Raw genomic sequence first — 16738 nt, 5'->3', positions numbered from 1 at the left:
TAGAAATGTTTTTAATCTTCTTAACAAAAAAAAAGAACTGTTTGCATTAAAATTACAAAAAAAGGAGGGAAAAAAAAAACATTTTCTCCACTGATCTGATTTTCAGACTATTGATAGTGATAAATGTGAAGTTTGGAGAAAATGGTTTTTTGCCTCCACCAATTTCTATAATCGGTGGATTTTTTTTTTTATAGCTTTCTCACATATAGTGCTTGTTCTGTTAAATTTTTTAAAAACAGTTCTATTAAAAAAAAAAAAAATCTGCAGCCGAAGTCCTTACTTGTAAAAGTATGTTGTCAGAATCTTATTTCTATTTTCTTCTGCAAAGGGGGTCAGAATTCATATCACCTAAAGTAACTCAAATTTTGAGTTTAGATCCGGACAATCCGATTGGCACGGATAGTAAAGGAACCCTGTGCATTTCACCTCGAACCGGATTAGCCCAAATTTTGATCATACGGTCATGATCTAAACTCATTTGAGTTACTTCAGAAGATCCGAACTCGTCAGAATTCACGAGGGACCTCATTTTGTGTATAGGGCAGCACAAAGCGGCCCAAACAGATTTTAAAGAAAGAAGCAAAATACCTTGTTTTACACGGTTCACTCCGACAGAATGTTACATATTCAAATCAGATTCAATCTTGATAGTGATCAGCTGACGCTACAAACAGCATTAGCTTAAAAAAACAATAAACATCATAAACATTCAAATAAGATAATTTTAATTGACATTTCCGTTTCATAACAGAGTTGTATATTGTATGCCACCATAGAAATGGTCTATTTATGTCTATCGGTTCTTTTGAACAATGAATTAGTTTGTTTTCAACAAAATTCTAAAGATTTACCCCCTGGATTGTAAACACTAAAATATTGATTTCATAATTAGATGCCACCCCTGTGAAAATAATAGAAGCAACTTTGCAAAACAGAAAAATGGGACAAAGATAAAGCTCATTTTTGGAGGTTCATCTTAGAAAGTAAAATAATTTTTAACTATGTTTCGGGTGCCTTCATGCTACGGAAATCTTTCTTTAACTCTACGACTCTCCTCATGCAACCAGCTTTTGACTTGCCTGGTACAGCTGCCGCTATTTTCTCCCAGCGCATGGGCACATCCTTTGGAAATGCTTTTAAAGCATTAAGCAGTGCCAGATCATCACCTGAACTCCAAACCTCCTTCAAATCAGCTTTTGACTCCACCTCACCTTTTGAAAACCAAAACAGATATGTCAGTTATCAGTTTAATCCTATACCAATCAAGAAGAATAATCATATAAGATACCACTTCCATTACCAGATCTTCTGTATGGATCCCACATCCTGGAACGCACACTAGAACAAGCCCAAGACGGCTGGGCAGTATTCAGTTTGGATCTCATTGTTCTTATGCAGTCAATCAAGACAATTAAAAAGTTTCCACCAAAAGGAAAAAAAGAAAAGAAAAAGAAAACAAGACTCCTACTGTTGATCCATAAAAAGAGACTGGAAATTGATGGTAGGGTAAACTACAGGAATGCACTTGTGTTCAACTAATGATCTTTTTGTTCTAGAAGTAACTAGAGCTGAAAAATTTCAACCCCCAGGTCGACAGAACCTACACCAACCTGAAGCAAGGTTACTATGGCCAGGGTCCTGTACCATTATAAGAGGTAGAATTGGGATTGCATTTATATGAGGTGCACCTGTCATGAATGCTTGTGTTTGCTTCTTTTTATCTTTACTAGGCAAGTACACTAGCTTTTCGTCTCATCAGGGGTTTGAAAACAGTAATAGTGGGCATAATGTTGAATTTTGTAAATTAGAAAGAAGAAAGATGTTTTTGTCGTTGTAACGAAATTTTAGGTGTCCACATTGGGTTACTATATTTTCGTTTTTAAAAAAAAAATTAAGTGACAAGGACTAGATGCTACAAGTCTAATTTGCACCATATATAACACCCTGTATGGCTAATTGCAACCGGACCAACTTAAAGCTAAACTGACCTGAACCCATTTGAGTAGTTGACCCAATCCGCCCATTTATTACCACTACAAATGACTAAAAGACTCGGATGCTAGAAGTCCAACACCCAATCAGAAGGGATGCTTCCCAACTCCAAGGTAACTGTTTTCTTTCTCTTATCTATTGCCATTCATCTCCTCTAATCAGTTCTAGTATTTCAACTCTCGAAATCTCAATTTGGATCAAAACCCTAACTAGGTTTGAGTGGCAAAATTTATAAATGAGGAATTTTCTTTGGACCTTTTCTAACTCCTTGCTAATAAATTCTCATCAGCAAGTGGTGATTTCCCATCATGTGATTTAAATTTCAAACTCTACTTTTTTATATTGTAATGAAATAAACTCTCTTCGGAGTTGGTACCAATCTGAGTGTAATTTCCATTTAATATACCAAACATCACCAGACAAGGATAATTCTAGGTACCAGAATATTAAATAAACGAACTCACTATTAGCTGCTTCTGATCTAGGGTCCATAGGTTTCCTTTTCTTCAAAAACTGCTCGAATGGGTTCTCTCCTCTCGCCTTCATCTCCTGCACCAATTTTGCAGTACGGATCACGCTCTCCAGGCCATGTCTCCCTTTAAATGAAGACGCAATCTTCTCCCACCGATTTGGATCTCCAGCCACAGGATATTTAGCCATCTGTTTTCTTAGCAGATCCAGATCCTCCTCTGTCCAATCCTTCTCTTCTTCTTTTTCCCTTTTCTCTTCTTCTTCTCCTCTTCTCTTTTCTTCTGCAGCTTTCTGTTCCAATCTTTTCTGGTCCAAGCTGATTTTTCATCAAATATGTTTTAATGTGTTCAGGGGGTTATCAGTATTGTGTTAAAAGTTCCAATTAGTATTACTCAAGAAAAATGACTGTATTTACAGGTAACACCGGTAAGTAAAACAATTACAACTGAGAATCACAAGGTTCTGTTCCTGTTTCTTCTTTCCCTTGGCTAATTGCTGGAAAATTGGTTAATTACTGGAAAATTCAGTCAATTGAGTCAAAACTAGCAAGGTGGTATAATTTTGCTTTCAAGCTGCACTGATCAGATCCAGCACCAGTGTCACATGGTACTATTACTATATAAATCCATGTTGAACTCAGATTACTATCATATAACCATGGAACTGGAAGAATTATTAAATATTGTCATAACAAAATTATGAAATTTCAAGATACCTTTTATCATTAGAAGATCTGGCAGTGGCAGTCTCAACTGAGGATCTATCAACCTGCTTACGGGATCTGGACCGTCGGTTGTTGTTGTTAGATGAATCAACGGGATCAGAGATTGAGATTGAGGGGACTGGCTCGGGTAAATCAGGGCCACCGCCGACATACACGACTCCACCCGTGGCAGAGGAGGGGGCGAATGGAGCAAGAAGAAGAGAGAGCGAGAACCAGAGAAGGAGAGAGAAAAGGATGTCGTATGAGAGTTGGAAAGCGTAGAACGCACAGAGAGAGAGGAGCAGGCAACCTGAGAAGCAGGCGGCGAGATGAGTCTTGGACAAGGCGGAGGAGTCGGAGGAAGGGTCCGAGCTGGAGGCACGACCGCCGCCGCCGCGAAACTGGTAGCGCGGCCGCGCGTCATCGTATTCGTCGAGGTAATCCATGGCGGAAAAGGCCGAGCTCTGTCCTGTTTTAATACGAGAAAATTCGAATGCGTATCCTCTGCATTAACTCAAAAAGGAATCTTTTGAGTTAATGAATGTCAACCGTCTGATTTTAAACGGAGTCAATCCGCCCTGCTTATGATATAGGGATTCTTTAATATTTGTACGGATTTATTCTGTACGAATCGTAAAACAGATTGAATGGTTAAGATTCACTAACTCAAAAGATTCCTTTTTGAGTTAACGCAGAGGATACGAATTCAGAAAATTCAGGTTCCTCGAACTTTTCAAAACATTTAAATTATCATTTACACCGATTTAATTCCTAACTTTTTTTTTAAGAAAAATCAAATTAATTTCTTGACTTTTTAAAAGAATTTAGATTAGTGTTCTCATCAAATTGTTTGCTTACGTGAATTAATTTGATATTTGTATTTTTAATTTCCCATCTGAACAATAATCAAGTGCAAACAATTTTTCTTTTTTTTTAATTTATCATGAAGTTTCTTGTGCTATAATTTTATGGAGTCATATTTTAGAGCGACGTTATAGAATTATGCATAACGCATATGGCTCATGCAAGGGACTAAAATCTTTTGATTTGAAAGTTGGTTGATTCGAAATGTTTAACATGATAAAATTTGTCTTTTTAGAATCTGTTTACTATGTATAAAAATAATAAAAATATTTTGCACCGTCCAGAATTTTCAAATCAAGTGATTTTCTACTCATATAAAAAACATAATAATAAGTTTCTATAAAATGTAAAATTTAGTTTACAAGTTACATATTTATAGATCATATTAAAAGGTTTGAATCAAACCGTTAGGATTTTGAAAACAAAAAATATAAATTTATAGTACGAACTAATATGCACTATGCATAGTGCCATAACCTAACTCTATATTTTATTATATATAAATAATTACAATGAGGATTTCCAATGACATTTTGCTATACAATGTGTTGCTCAACTAGGGTTGCAAATGAATCAAACCGAATCGAACTTACTCCAGTTTGAGTTTGGTTTGAATTAATTTCGAACTAAGCTTGGATTGAATTAATTTCGAACTAAGCTTGGTTTGAATTAATTTCGAACTAAGTTTGGTTTGAATTAATTTCGAATCGAATTTTTTATGAACTTAATTTCGAATCTTTTATGACAAGGAAGAGTGATTGTAGTCTCTGAAAGTGAGAGGTGAAAGTCGTCTAGGATTTTAGAGCTGAGAGCGAGGGTTACGACTTACAAGTTATGACTTATGGCTGGGCGGCTTTATATTTTAACTTTTAAGTCATCAGTGACATAAGTCATTAGCGGAAATTAATGGTTCACGTTACTTTGAATTTCGAACTAGAATAGTTCGCGAACCTATTTAGAACGAACCAGGCCTAATTTGAATTTGGTTTGAATTAATTTCAAACTATTTTGAATTGAATTTTTTACGAACTTTTTCGAACTCGAATTGAATCATGAACTACAAACTTTTTGTGCAACCCTATGCTCAACGTAAAACAAAATAATTATTTAGTATTATTGCAATCATTTTATACTAAGAAAATATACAGAGTCGATAAGAAGTATATCAAAATATACGAATATGCCGAGTTTGTATGAAAAATGAAAATTAATAATAATTTACAATTGGGTCATATGTAAGTGTCAAAATAAATTAATTCACATCAGTAAAAAAATTGATGAGAGAATTAACTAAATATGTTTTGAAAAGTATATGGATTAATTTCGTTTTGTTTTAAAAGTTCAAGAATTAAGTTAGTTTAAATGAAAGTTCAAAGATTAATTTGATTTTATTGTTATATAAATTTGAGCATCAAATCCGAGCTTTTTTCTTGTAATTTAGACTAAATCCAACACAACCGATAAGATGCTAGCCTGCTTAGTCCGGATCCTCTGCAATACTCACCGTTTAAGTTTTGGGAAAATTTACACTTTTAGCAATTTTGACTCAACTCATACATCCAATTGTTTAAAAATAAAAATACAAACATAAAATGAGGAACCGAATCAAAATGCATGCATCTAAGACTATATGGAAGCGTACATAAATAGGTTGAAGTAAATGTAGGACGTTGTGCGTTGACAAGTTTAAACATCAACTCATGTGATTCGCGAATTTAAATCCCTACAGTAACCCAAGTTTTGAGTTTAGATCCGGTCTCTGGCACGAATATTAAAGGGGCTTTGCACGGGTGGAGGTCAATTATATAAATTTTTTTCATTCTGAATGAGAGTCAATTTTACGGTACCCGTAGCATTTTACTCTAAAATATATTGAAAATTATATAGAAATAAAACAATTGAAAATTAATGGAGGTCAATTGACCCCATTCAGCACACATGGCTCTGCCCCTAGAGCTGTGCATTCCATCTCAGACAAGATTGACCCGAATTCTGATCAGACAGTCCGGATCTAAACTCAAAATTTGGGTTACTTTAGGGTATCCTGACCCGTGATTCAGGCCATGTTGGATGCATTATTGTTCACATCTGCTTCATCTCATACCTAGTATTTTTTTTAACACTCTTAAATGTATACATTTAATCAGATTTACTGAATACACAATATTCAACTTTCCAAGGAAGAGAAGGGAAGCACAATGCTCATGCTCTGTCAAATGTTATCAGGTCAGCATATTTCCATTACAATAACAATGTAAAATGATGCCTTTATCTTTACTTGCCATGGAAATCAACAACGCAAGATAGTATATGTACAAACTGCCTCATACAAACAAGAATACAATGAATGTAACAGGGGAACAAAAAAAATTCAGCGATATTTCATCGAGTATAGACAGAATTAATCTCATCTCGAGCCTTCTGGTATAATTCAAGCCTCTTTGCCAATTCTTGTCGCCTCCCCATCAGCGATGGGTCTTCATCCAACATCTCACCAAGGTCATTTGTCTGTAAAAACAAAAGTTTAAAAGAACTGGTAAAACATAAGCTAGTAATATTTTTTTTCCATTTTATAGAAGAGAACCAGAGTATTAATTACTGCATTTTCCAAATATGATTCTTAGAAAGAAACTAAACAGAAGTGTTGAGGTAGATTGTACCGCTCTACTGGCAATTCGGTTGTAGAAATTAGTGAACAGGGATCGCTTGGCTTCTTTGACCTGACAGTGGACCACTGCCTTTGGTACCGTGTCTTTAAGCGTGTCAGACACCATTGATATGTATGATGTCACATTTGATGCAATTGTCCTGAAAAATGGTGGCCTGAAGTTAATTTAAGGTTGTATAGAGTATAGATGTCAATTCGGACTGAACTGTGTTAGCTTAATTAGTACAAATAAGTAATGAGCAATATAAAGAGTATGAAGTATTTTGAGCCATACCTGTAATGCCCTTCACCGTACCGGTCCACTTCTTGAGGCTCAGGCGGTGCATTGCCTCCTTTTTTGCCAGTGCCACTGGGTCTTATCTCACCGTCCTGAGGAAGCTTCCGGAAGAACTCCACTGTCAAATAAGCTGCTTCCATGTCAACCAGCCTTAGAGTAGTCTTCCTGCTCTCCTCCTTAAACCTCTCCAGTGCCTCATAACACGCAGCTGCCAGCTCAGATTGTAATCTCGGGAACCTTTTAAGCTCCTATTTGTAATAGTTAAAGTAGCTTGCTTAATATGTATTTATTATGCAACAATTACAAAACAAATTGAAAACCATTCTGACTACTTTTTTTAGTATCAGTTGGTTGCAAATCATTGTGCTTTTGGCCGTAAATCTGTAATTACATTAATCAAGCACCAGGCATGACACTGCTGCTTACATGACAACCTTGTATATGATTTATATGATGCCAGATCTATGATTGTCATTCATGTTGGTATAACATAAAAAAAAAATTACAAGTTACACTGTACACACCAGTTTTGCAAATCAAGGTAAATGATCATATTCAATTTCATAGAAAGGTTACCTGACACTCTCCAATAGACATCCTCAACAGGTCCTTTAAGATGAAGTGAATCTGGAGGGTAAAAAACAATTAAGAATTTCATAAAGGAAATTGCTAATGGCCATAAAAAAATTGATTGTAATCTAACCGACAATTCAACGAGCAAGTAAAAATATTCGAATGATGTTTTCATGATACAGTAAACATACAGCCAAAACTATTTATCATTCAGTAATAATGTGCTGTATTGGAATACATGAGATTACTCAACAGTACCAAGTATTAGTGTATCACAAAAGAAAAAAACCAAAAAGAAAATAATACTCTTAGCCATCATGTTTGGTGAAAGTAAAAGAAGATGCTTACAGCATCAACAGTTTTCTCAGCAGGACCACGGAAGAAAGCCAAAGCAGACTCTATAAGACGGCGGTAACCCTGCTCAGGTGCAATCAAGTGGGGTTGATAACCATCAGCCTGCGCTACCACTCTCTTCACATTTTGTATCGATAGATGCTTATCGAACGGTAATTTATTTAAAGCAGCTGGGAAATTCTTGTCAAAAACCCCATATATCCTATCACCACCAGGTCGCCTATCAGAGTATATAATTTTGTTAAGCTTGTCGTGATTGAGAAGGGTGTGGATACAAAATGCACTTCAAAAGAAAAGAGAAAAAAAATAAAAAATAATGCTGACCCTCCTTCCAGATGCTCCTTGAAAATTCGATCAACCAAACGGCATAGTTCCAAGATGGTATATAGTTTTGCCTGAAATTACCAACAAAATTATATTGAAAATGAAACAGGGAAGTTAATTAAGAAATATGAAAATAAATGAGAAAGAATTATACCCCTGCATCGACAGCCACAGGTCTTCCCAGACTATCCAACTCCTTATCAAGCTCTTCAATACTTTTATTGATGGTAGACGTAATGCTTGGTATCTGTGCTTTAATAACTGACTCTAGATGCTGCAGCAGAAACAAAACATATTAGAATAATATATAAGGGCCTTTACTTATAAGAGAATTTACTTACCCAGAGTTCATTAGAATATAGTTAGATAGGAAGTGATATTGATACTAAAATTTTCCCCCTTCTTACCTGAGAAAGTAATTTTGCAAGATATTCAGAACCCATCCGATTAGCAAGATGTGAGTAGTCAGGGCTATATTGAAAATATTCCCTTTCCTTCTGCCTTGCGAGAATCATGTCGACATTTCTATTTATCTCTTGTTGTGACCGGTTAACAATTCCCACCCAAGGGTTTAGTAGCCGATATGCTCTTCCTTCAAGGACCTACTTACAAAATTTATCAGTCATCACACTTATTTACACAATAGTTTCATGGTATAATGAATGAGAACATAAGATTTTTACATCAAGTGCATCTGTCCCCTGATCCATGAGGTCCAGCTTTGTCAATACACCAAATGTTCTTTCCCCTGTCAAAAGTAAATAAAAGGTGCAATAATAAAAATCATTATTAGAATGTATAAAAAACATAATACAGCCCTATTACAAAGACAAGAAATGGTGATAGATTTTTATTGGCATACCTGTGGGATCGACTTCCCTCGCAATCTTGATTGCATCAGAGGTAGCGATATCTTGATTGGCTGGTGATATTGCCAATATAATGCAATTTGGCTGTACCAAAATATTTTCCACCTTGTCATTTTCTCCACAAAAAAAAAAAGAGTACAGGTTTCCTTATTTACAAATTTTCTTATATGAGATATACCTTCCCGATATATGAGCGCACCATATCTTCAATATCATCAACAATACTCTCAGGTTGTCCCTCTGTAGTAGATTGAATTTAATACATTACCAATACTAATATAAGACTAATAATAAAAATAATAAATATAAAAACATAAAAGGGGAGAAGATGCATACCGACAGCAACCTTTGTCAACCCGGGTAGATCAATCAGTGTTAAGTTCACAACTGTTAAGAAAACAACTAACAAGCTTAATACCAATTTTCAATTTAGTATTGTATTCATTGATTTACTCTAACATATCCAGTGGGTACTTTAACCAGATTTTGGTTTACGCAACTCTTACTACTACAGAATTGCTTTTGGGCCCTTGTGGTTCAGGATTTGAGTTTAAATTAGTCTCTGATGCCCAAATGGAGAAAAAAAATATAAGGTCCAGGGAAAACAGAAAAAGAGAAGAAACAACTCAGCCAGTATAATCTGGTACATACTTTTCGGGGAATAAATGCTGAGTTGAATGGGAATAGGGGATATCTGCTTCGACTTCCCAGTAATTCTATCGGTTTCATCTTGTATTTCCTTTCTGACAAGGTCTGAAAAAATAGATTATATTAAAAATTTTCCTTGAAACGAATGCTAAGACTATGAAATATAATAGGAAGGAAACAAAACTGACTAAAATCTGTAAATTTTCGTTTTGGCAGATGAAGGAACTCGGCATAGTCTGCTTCGTGTTCTTGTGTCTGCTGCAACTGCAATACCAGTGGCCTCCTTGTCACAATACCTGTAGAATTAATACGAAATGAGGTTAAACAGAGCGGGTCATATATTGTCTCGAGCTCACTCACCACTCAGAGCGGGTCATGTTATTCCATGTAGTCGTCCGTAGGTGTGTGCTTTGCAAATTTTTTAATTTATACATGATTCACGCATACAGAAATTTATACATGATTTACACCTCATTTTGTGCTTGATAGAATAGGTTGTTGGTGGGTAAATCCATGGAAAAATTACTCTGGACGAGCAAGATCATTTCCCTTTAAAAAAATGTGCAAGAGAGATATAATAGATAAAATTATAAAGGAAGATCAGACCTGAACCACGGGGGAGGAAATCTCTCCCAACAATGCTTTCTAAAACTGACGACTTCCCTGAGCTCTGACATAAAATTATTTCAAAAGATGAAGTAAGAGAGGTGAGATAAATAAAAATAATGCTTCTTCATCTTTCCTTTCCTGTTTTTTTATAACTCCTATAAAAAAAGGAAGTCTGGTATAAGTTGAACGGTATAATTAGGTCATTTACAGTTTGGAAACAATTCTTTTGAAGTAGATCATGAGAGGAGTCCATCTTTTAAGTGTTTTGTGTCCACCCTGAATGTATCCAGTTTAAATTTGATTTAACAGAAATATTGTACCAGTAAACAATTAGGTGGTTATCCTTAACACGAAGCTAGTTTCTTCTTACATATAATAATGAAAAATGTGACAGTATATTTCAAAATATATTGAACGAGTTACTTGTAGCAAAAATATTCTTATTGAATTAGTTCCTTCTAACATCATCTAATTCATTTTGATCTCAAGATTCATCGAGTGATGATACGAAAGTCACATGAATGATCATTATTGAACTTCCATATCATCACCAGACATGCCTTAAAAATTATAAATATATAGATAAAACAGAACAAAAAAAATATGTTAATAAAAGTAGCTAATTTTCTATATATAAGAACAATATATTTATTACAAGTAACTAATTTAATATTAAAATCACATAGTCATCCGGTTATTTTTTTTATTATTATATGATTTAAGCAACTAACTTAATGTTAATTTACATGTGTATCTATTAAAATAATTTAGGCATTGGATGTATCTAGAAAGAGACAATAAGATGGACATTTAAAATAGACTCAACACATTTCCCTTTGAAGTAATCCTATTCCAAGGATCATATTGACCTGGTCTCTGCTGTGATTCCAATGGAATAACAGGGTCATGTTATTCCAATCTCAACCATTCAAAGTTTTCTATGTGCGAATCTCAATGAGGAACTTTTTCATACACGAATCTCAACAAAGTTATATGGTTGAGATTGGAATAACAGGACACTGTTATTCCATTGGAATCACAGCAGATTTATTTCCCTCTTCTGTTTCCTCACCAAACAAACAGGGGATGAAAATCAAAATCTCCACCTCTATCCTGTGGTTTCCTTTTCAATGTCCTTGCAAAAAATCAAAGGTTTAAATAACGTTTATCACGTTATAGCGGACTGGCTAAAAAAAAACAACGCTATGTCCAAATAGTCGCTATAGCATGACATAACATGCTATAGCGCCGATAGAGCCATAACTTTTATGGTCTGAAAACGCTATTGTGCGCTATTTAAAACCTTGCAAAAAACCATCAAATTAATTCTAGTGTCATGATTGGCCTTGACTACCATAGTATCTGCTCCTTCCCCAAAGCAAAAAGCAGAGGATATGAATATATATATATAAAAAAGTAATTACACAAGGCCTAAGGGGCTTTCATAATAGTTAGCTTGTCAAAAGAACCCTTGTGTTTTCAAGCTTAACACCTCCACTAAGCACCTAATTCTGCGAGGAAAAATTAAAATAAAAAAAGAAAATCAAAAGAGTACCTGGCCTCCAACAACAGCTATTGAAGGAAGCGATTCCCAAAGAGTCGGCAGATCTCTGTTACCACCGAAGTCACCAAGAACAGTACATGCTCTCTGGATTCGGTTCATCAACCCTATCAAACTATCCATAGTCGCCATCTCTCTTTTCTAGTTTCTCTCGCAAAAATAACAGTAACAAATTTTTTCCAGGAATTAAAATCAAAATCAAAATCAAAATCAGCTAAGCAGAGGAGGTGGAGGAGGAAATCACGAAGGAGAAGAAGAAAAGGCGGGGTTACGTGGAAGTTCCCTCACTTTCTTGGTCTTGGTTCTCTTTAGTTCTAGAATTCCAAGATTTTAGTTGAGTCGGTTCATCATTTAATGCTAGCACTTATAGAGGTATAAAACTATTGATACCAATCCTCGCCTCCTATGTACTGAATAAATTATGCACCGAGCTCACCTGAAAATTTTCTTTGTTTGACAGGTTCAGAGAATAGAAGTCTCTTATTTTGACTTTTCAAAATTGGATGCTATTATATATCTCTATGTATATATATTTTTTACAGCTACAGTTATACCTTTTGGTTTCATTAATATGAAACGGGCTTAACGCCTTTTATCCAAATTTTTTTACAGTTATTATATTTGGATAATTGGATAGGAAGAATTATTATGCTTTTTTTGCCAAAAGATAAAAATAATTATTACGCTTTGTAGTTGGTGTTTTCGAATCTCTTATAAAGAACTTTTAATTGGATAGAAAAGCTTAATTAATTATCTACAAGCTACAAAATATTTCTTCTAGGCTTTTTCCATTTTTCAATAGTATAAGAGAGAAACTTGGGAACAAAACCAATTCCGTTTACCTTATAATTTAGTGGGTTAAGAGTTAAGACAGTGACTGCCAGCATCGTCTGTTTGTTAATTTTATTGTTCATTCAATCAATATTTATTTGAAAAAGTTTATTTATCATGATATCTTACAAGTATCTGTGCCTTTGGTCATTTCTTCTGTCGGCATTCAAAATTGCGTCACAACTGATATCATTTAAGTTCTTGGTCTTCGATCTTTTATGGGCCAGGCCATAAATGATCCGTAGAGCCCGTAGAAGGTATTGTTCACATGTTCTGCAAGCTTGGCCCATTAACATCTTATCTTGTCTAATTAATTCTGTGTTATTGCCATTCGTTATGGGTCCCAAAATCGGATTTGACCAAGAGAATGAATATTTTTGAAATTTACATAATGGTTTTAATAAAAATGAACGATTTTAATTAATAACAAAATTTTACATTTTTTTTAAATCTTTTGGATTGGTGGAAAATCACGACTTTCGGTTGGTCCAGGATTTTTAGATTAAGTGATTTTCTATCTATCTAAAAAATAATAAATAATTATAAAATTTGATTTTCAAGTATATATATTTTCATATGACAATCATATTTAATAGTTTGGATAGACTATTTAAATTTTGAAAATGAGGATATGAATTTATAGATGGATCTATCCGTAATGTGTATATTATCTTCTTTTTCTAAAGTTAGATGGATATATTTATGCCGCTAACAATTTCATTAATTAAGAAAAATATTTACAGAGTAATATGCATATTATCATAGCTAGCCTCACTCTTAAGAAAATTAGTTTGCAACTGAAAACAAAATTAATGATGAAGATATGGATTCATACACACGGTCGTTTCTTTTTGAGGTTTGAATTGGAAGGAAACAAAATTTGCAATATACGTACTACGAGCCATTCACATAAAGCCATTCTCATATTTTCCTTTAACAACGGAAAATTAATTTATATATTTTACAACATATATAAAAGCCTACCCGCGGCAATGAAGTTCATACCTTTTAGTTACCTAATGTTTACAAACAATAACGGACCTCAAATTATGACGAGCAATAATTAAGCATATATATATATACCTTGGAGCTGCCTAAAGTTCACAATAACTGCACACAATTACACAACTTACATATAAAGGCACCATTACAAGCATAGATCTGCAGAAGGCCTCTGCATGCTATTACCATTATCAGTACTTAATTTGTTCTAGAAACGAGACATGTTTGGAGCGGATGTTTCATTGTGACAGTAAGCCCCGGAAGCTCCGTCATGTCAAGCTCCGCATTTTCTATTTTCTTCCAATGAAACCTCCATACGAGATTCGCAATGAAGTACTCGAGCACCAAATGACATCATCTTCATCTTCTCTTTATCGGTCATATTTCTTTCATAATTACCATCCATGAATCTTTCTGGCATGAAACTTAGAGGCTCCTCCCAGACCATCCCATCTCGCGCAATTTCTGCTACTGCGTAGTTAATAATTGCACCTCTCGGTATGATGTAGCCATCCAAATTGATGTCTTTGTCGACAGTGTGCGGCAATAGAAAGTGCGCTGGTGGGTGTCGCCGGAGCCCTTCTAGAACTACTGCCTTCAAATATGGTATATGTTTTAGACTCTCCATCTCAATATGTTGATCACTCTTTTTGGTAAATTGTCTCATGCTGTCAAATAGCTTTTCTTGTATGGCTTCATGCTTGACGAGGTTGGCCATGATCCACTCAAGAGCAGTTGACGTGGTCTCGGTGGCAGCATTTATGAACTCTGAACACAGGTTGACAATTTCTTCATCTGTCAGTCTCCTACCATTTTCTTTGGCGCTAAGAGCAAGAAGGCTATCTAGATATGAATAACGACTTGTGTTATTTTCTTTGTCGCGATATTGTCGATGCACCGTAATGATGGGAACAATGAGCTCTTTTTGCCTTTTGCGGAAACTCAATAGCTTCCACAACCTCGGCAAGAACAGAAGCATCAGGACCTTAGGTAAAAGATTAAAAACACTAAGCTTTACTATTAAACCTACTATGCCTAGTTGAACCTCTCTAAGATCTTTGAGCTGTTCTGTGTCTAGTATCTCGCCAAAGCACAAATAGGTGAAAAATTGGAAGAGTGCAAACTGAATGTCTTCAGAAGGCACAACAATATTTCCTTCACTTGCTGCCTGATGATTCAGCTGCTGAACGAGCATGTCAAGTGATCGACTAAGTGCAACAGAGGAGGATAATGATGCGGTAGTCAGAAAGGAGGAAATGTTATGGCGAAGGAGCTGCCATTCGGAGTTATAATTAGTCAAGTTTATGGTGTGGTGGTTGTATGAGAGAAAACGAATTGTGCCAAATGGGGGTGGCCGGAATGCAAAGGCTTGGCCCTTGCGAACTAAGGTCCGATAAGCCAGGTCACCGCTCGAGATAAAAATGGCAGGGGTAGAACCTACATGGAGGGTGAATATAGGTCCATATTTGTTGCGCAAGTGCCGAATGGCTGGAGCAAGTGAAGAGAAAGAAGGAATGAACCAGAAGATGTTACCCAAATGGGAGATTGAAGGAGGTCCCGGGGGCAATGCATGCAGCTTAGACTTGTTTTGTGCGGTGAAGGGTAATAGGAATATTAAACGAACAACAATTAAGAGGATTAGCAGGAAGAGTATTATTGCCATGGTGATTGATTTCAAAAATATGTTACTTCGTTTTTCATACTGCATGTGTCATATATAGTTCTTCTTATATAGTTGTTGCTTGTATGGAGGTCATCACTGTTAGAATCATAGATTAAATATGTGGTTGTCAAAAGACATTTAATTACTTAATTAAAAATAAAATAGAGAAATATTTTGGTCCTGAGCTATCATATCCGTGCGCATTTTTCAAATAATTTAACAGAAAAATCTTTCAATATTGTATAACTTTTATTTCCAACACTAATATTCAAACATTTAAAGTTATGTGTATAACCTTAATTTTAAAATGTTACTCGCAAGCATTTAAATTTCTATCTGAAAGTATTTTTAAATAGTTTTTAACTCTTAACTATTATTGTTTTCAAATAAAAAAAAGAAAGATTATTTTGACCCATTCTTTTTTATTTTTTCTGTGATCATTCTAATCTATTTTCTCGATGACCTGTGATGAATTTTACGAATCTAAAAATACAAACGTTATCTATTCGATTTTATCTTTCAAATAAGATCCATGAAGAAATACTTTTGAGTAATTTTGAAGTCAATTATTTTTCTTAAAGTAAAATTTTCATGTTTCTAAATCTCAGTCTACAACTATTACAATTTTCAAGGCTTTGTACATGATATTTATATATGCTTTGTACATGCAATGTTATTGTTGAGGTTTAAATTCTTTGTACATGAGATTTATGCACTTTATTCTAGAGATTTGAAGTGTTTTTAATGAGATATATACGAAAGATTTGAAGGCTTGTAAACAGAAATTTAACTTATTTTGAAGCAAAATAAAAATAAAAAACTGGAAGTCACAAAGATTTAAAGTGGTAAAAAAGAAAAAAAACAACACAAATATAACTCAAAAATTATTCTTTATGGATCTTATTTGAAAAAGAAAATCAAGTAAAAAACATTTGTATTTTTAGATTCACAAAATTCATCATGGATCGTCGGAAAAATGGACGAGAATGATCAGAGGAAAAAAAAAGATGGGTGAATGGAATCTTTTCTCTTTTGGCTTGAAGACAAAAGTAGTTAGAAGTTAAAACTATCTAGAATTAGAATTTAAATGATTTCAGATAGAGGTTTAAATGTTTGCAAGTAATATTTTAAAATGTTATAATCAGAGCTTTAAATGTTTAAATATTAGTACTGAAAATGAAAATTATACAACATTAAAAGCTTTTTTTGTTAAACTATTTGGAGATGCGCTCGGTGATTTATTTGGAGATCAATTATCAAGCTCTAATAAAATATTAGTTTTTGTTGGAAAAAGAAAAGTCGAATAGGGTTTAATGTTATAAAATTGTT

The 16738-nt window shown here is 34.5% G+C and overlaps 2 protein-coding genes and 1 pseudogene across 3 annotated transcripts; all 3 read right to left on the bottom strand.

The window, feature by feature from the left end:
* Positions 1–707: 707 nt before the first annotated feature.
* MAMYB (Duplicated homeodomain-like superfamily protein) lies at positions 708–3652 on the bottom strand. Of its 2 annotated transcripts, none has more exons than XM_078323051.1 (3): positions 3179–3652; positions 2457–2779; positions 708–1211 (listed from the first exon to the last, which is right to left on the bottom strand). In XM_078323051.1, the coding sequence occupies exons 1-3, from the start codon at positions 3610–3612 to the stop codon at positions 1000–1002; spliced, it is 969 nt and encodes a 322-aa protein (XP_078179177.1). In that variant the 5' UTR covers positions 3613–3652; the 3' UTR covers positions 708–999. The 2 variants fall into 2 exon arrangements, with proteins under 2 accessions (XP_078179177.1, XP_078179176.1); XM_078323050.1 differs by having other exon boundaries at positions 708–1206; positions 2449–2779; positions 3179–3651.
* A 2583-nt stretch (positions 3653–6235) lies between these two features.
* LOC144573000 (phragmoplastin DRP1E-like) lies at positions 6236–12229 on the bottom strand. Its single transcript, XM_078322652.1, has 16 exons — positions 11908–12229; positions 10350–10413; positions 9932–10039; positions 9747–9848; positions 9432–9482; positions 9274–9335; positions 9089–9179; positions 8910–8974; positions 8634–8828; positions 8381–8500; positions 8227–8297; positions 7897–8122; positions 7552–7602; positions 6973–7223; positions 6691–6838; positions 6236–6538 (listed from the first exon to the last, which is right to left on the bottom strand). Exons 1-16 carry the CDS (start codon positions 12043–12045, stop codon positions 6413–6415), a joined length of 1869 nt encoding a protein of 622 aa, XP_078178778.1. The 5' UTR covers positions 12046–12229; the 3' UTR covers positions 6236–6412.
* A 1595-nt stretch (positions 12230–13824) lies between these two features.
* LOC144573405 (cytochrome P450 89A2 pseudogene) lies at positions 13825–15584 on the bottom strand (annotated as a pseudogene).
* Between the last annotated feature and the right edge of the window lie 1154 nt (positions 15585–16738).

The sequence above is a fragment of the Carex rostrata genome, chromosome 21 (assembly GCF_964058835.1).
Source record: "Carex rostrata chromosome 21, lpCarRost1.2, whole genome shotgun sequence".
Taxonomy (NCBI): domain Eukaryota; kingdom Viridiplantae; phylum Streptophyta; class Magnoliopsida; order Poales; family Cyperaceae; genus Carex; species Carex rostrata.
This window is presented reverse-complemented; position numbering and strand designations above follow the sequence as displayed.

Bases quoted from the DNA above. Each gene is read 5' to 3' on its own strand.
- MAMYB (XM_078323050.1), bottom strand. From the start codon at position 3,612: ATGGATTACCTCGACGAATACGATGACGCGCGGCCGCGCTACCAGTTT. The intron at 2,780-3,178 runs GTATCTTGAAAT...ATGAAAAATCAG, and splicing joins AGATCTTCTAATGATAAAAG to CTTGGACCAGAAAAGATTGG. The intron at 1,207-2,448 runs GTTTATTTAATA...TCAAAAGGTGAG, and splicing joins AAGCAGCTAATAGTGAGTTC to GTGGAGTCAAAAGCTGATTT.
- LOC144573000 (XM_078322652.1), bottom strand. From the start codon at position 12,045: ATGGCGACTATGGATAGTTTGATAGGGTTGATGAACCGAATCCAGAGA. The intron at 9,180-9,273 runs GTATATCTCATA...ATTTTGGTACAG, and splicing joins TGCGCTCATATATCGGGAAG to CCAAATTGCATTATATTGGC. The intron at 8,501-8,633 runs GTAAGAAGGGGG...TTTCTGCTGCAG, and splicing joins TTGCAAAATTACTTTCTCAG to CATCTAGAGTCAGTTATTAA.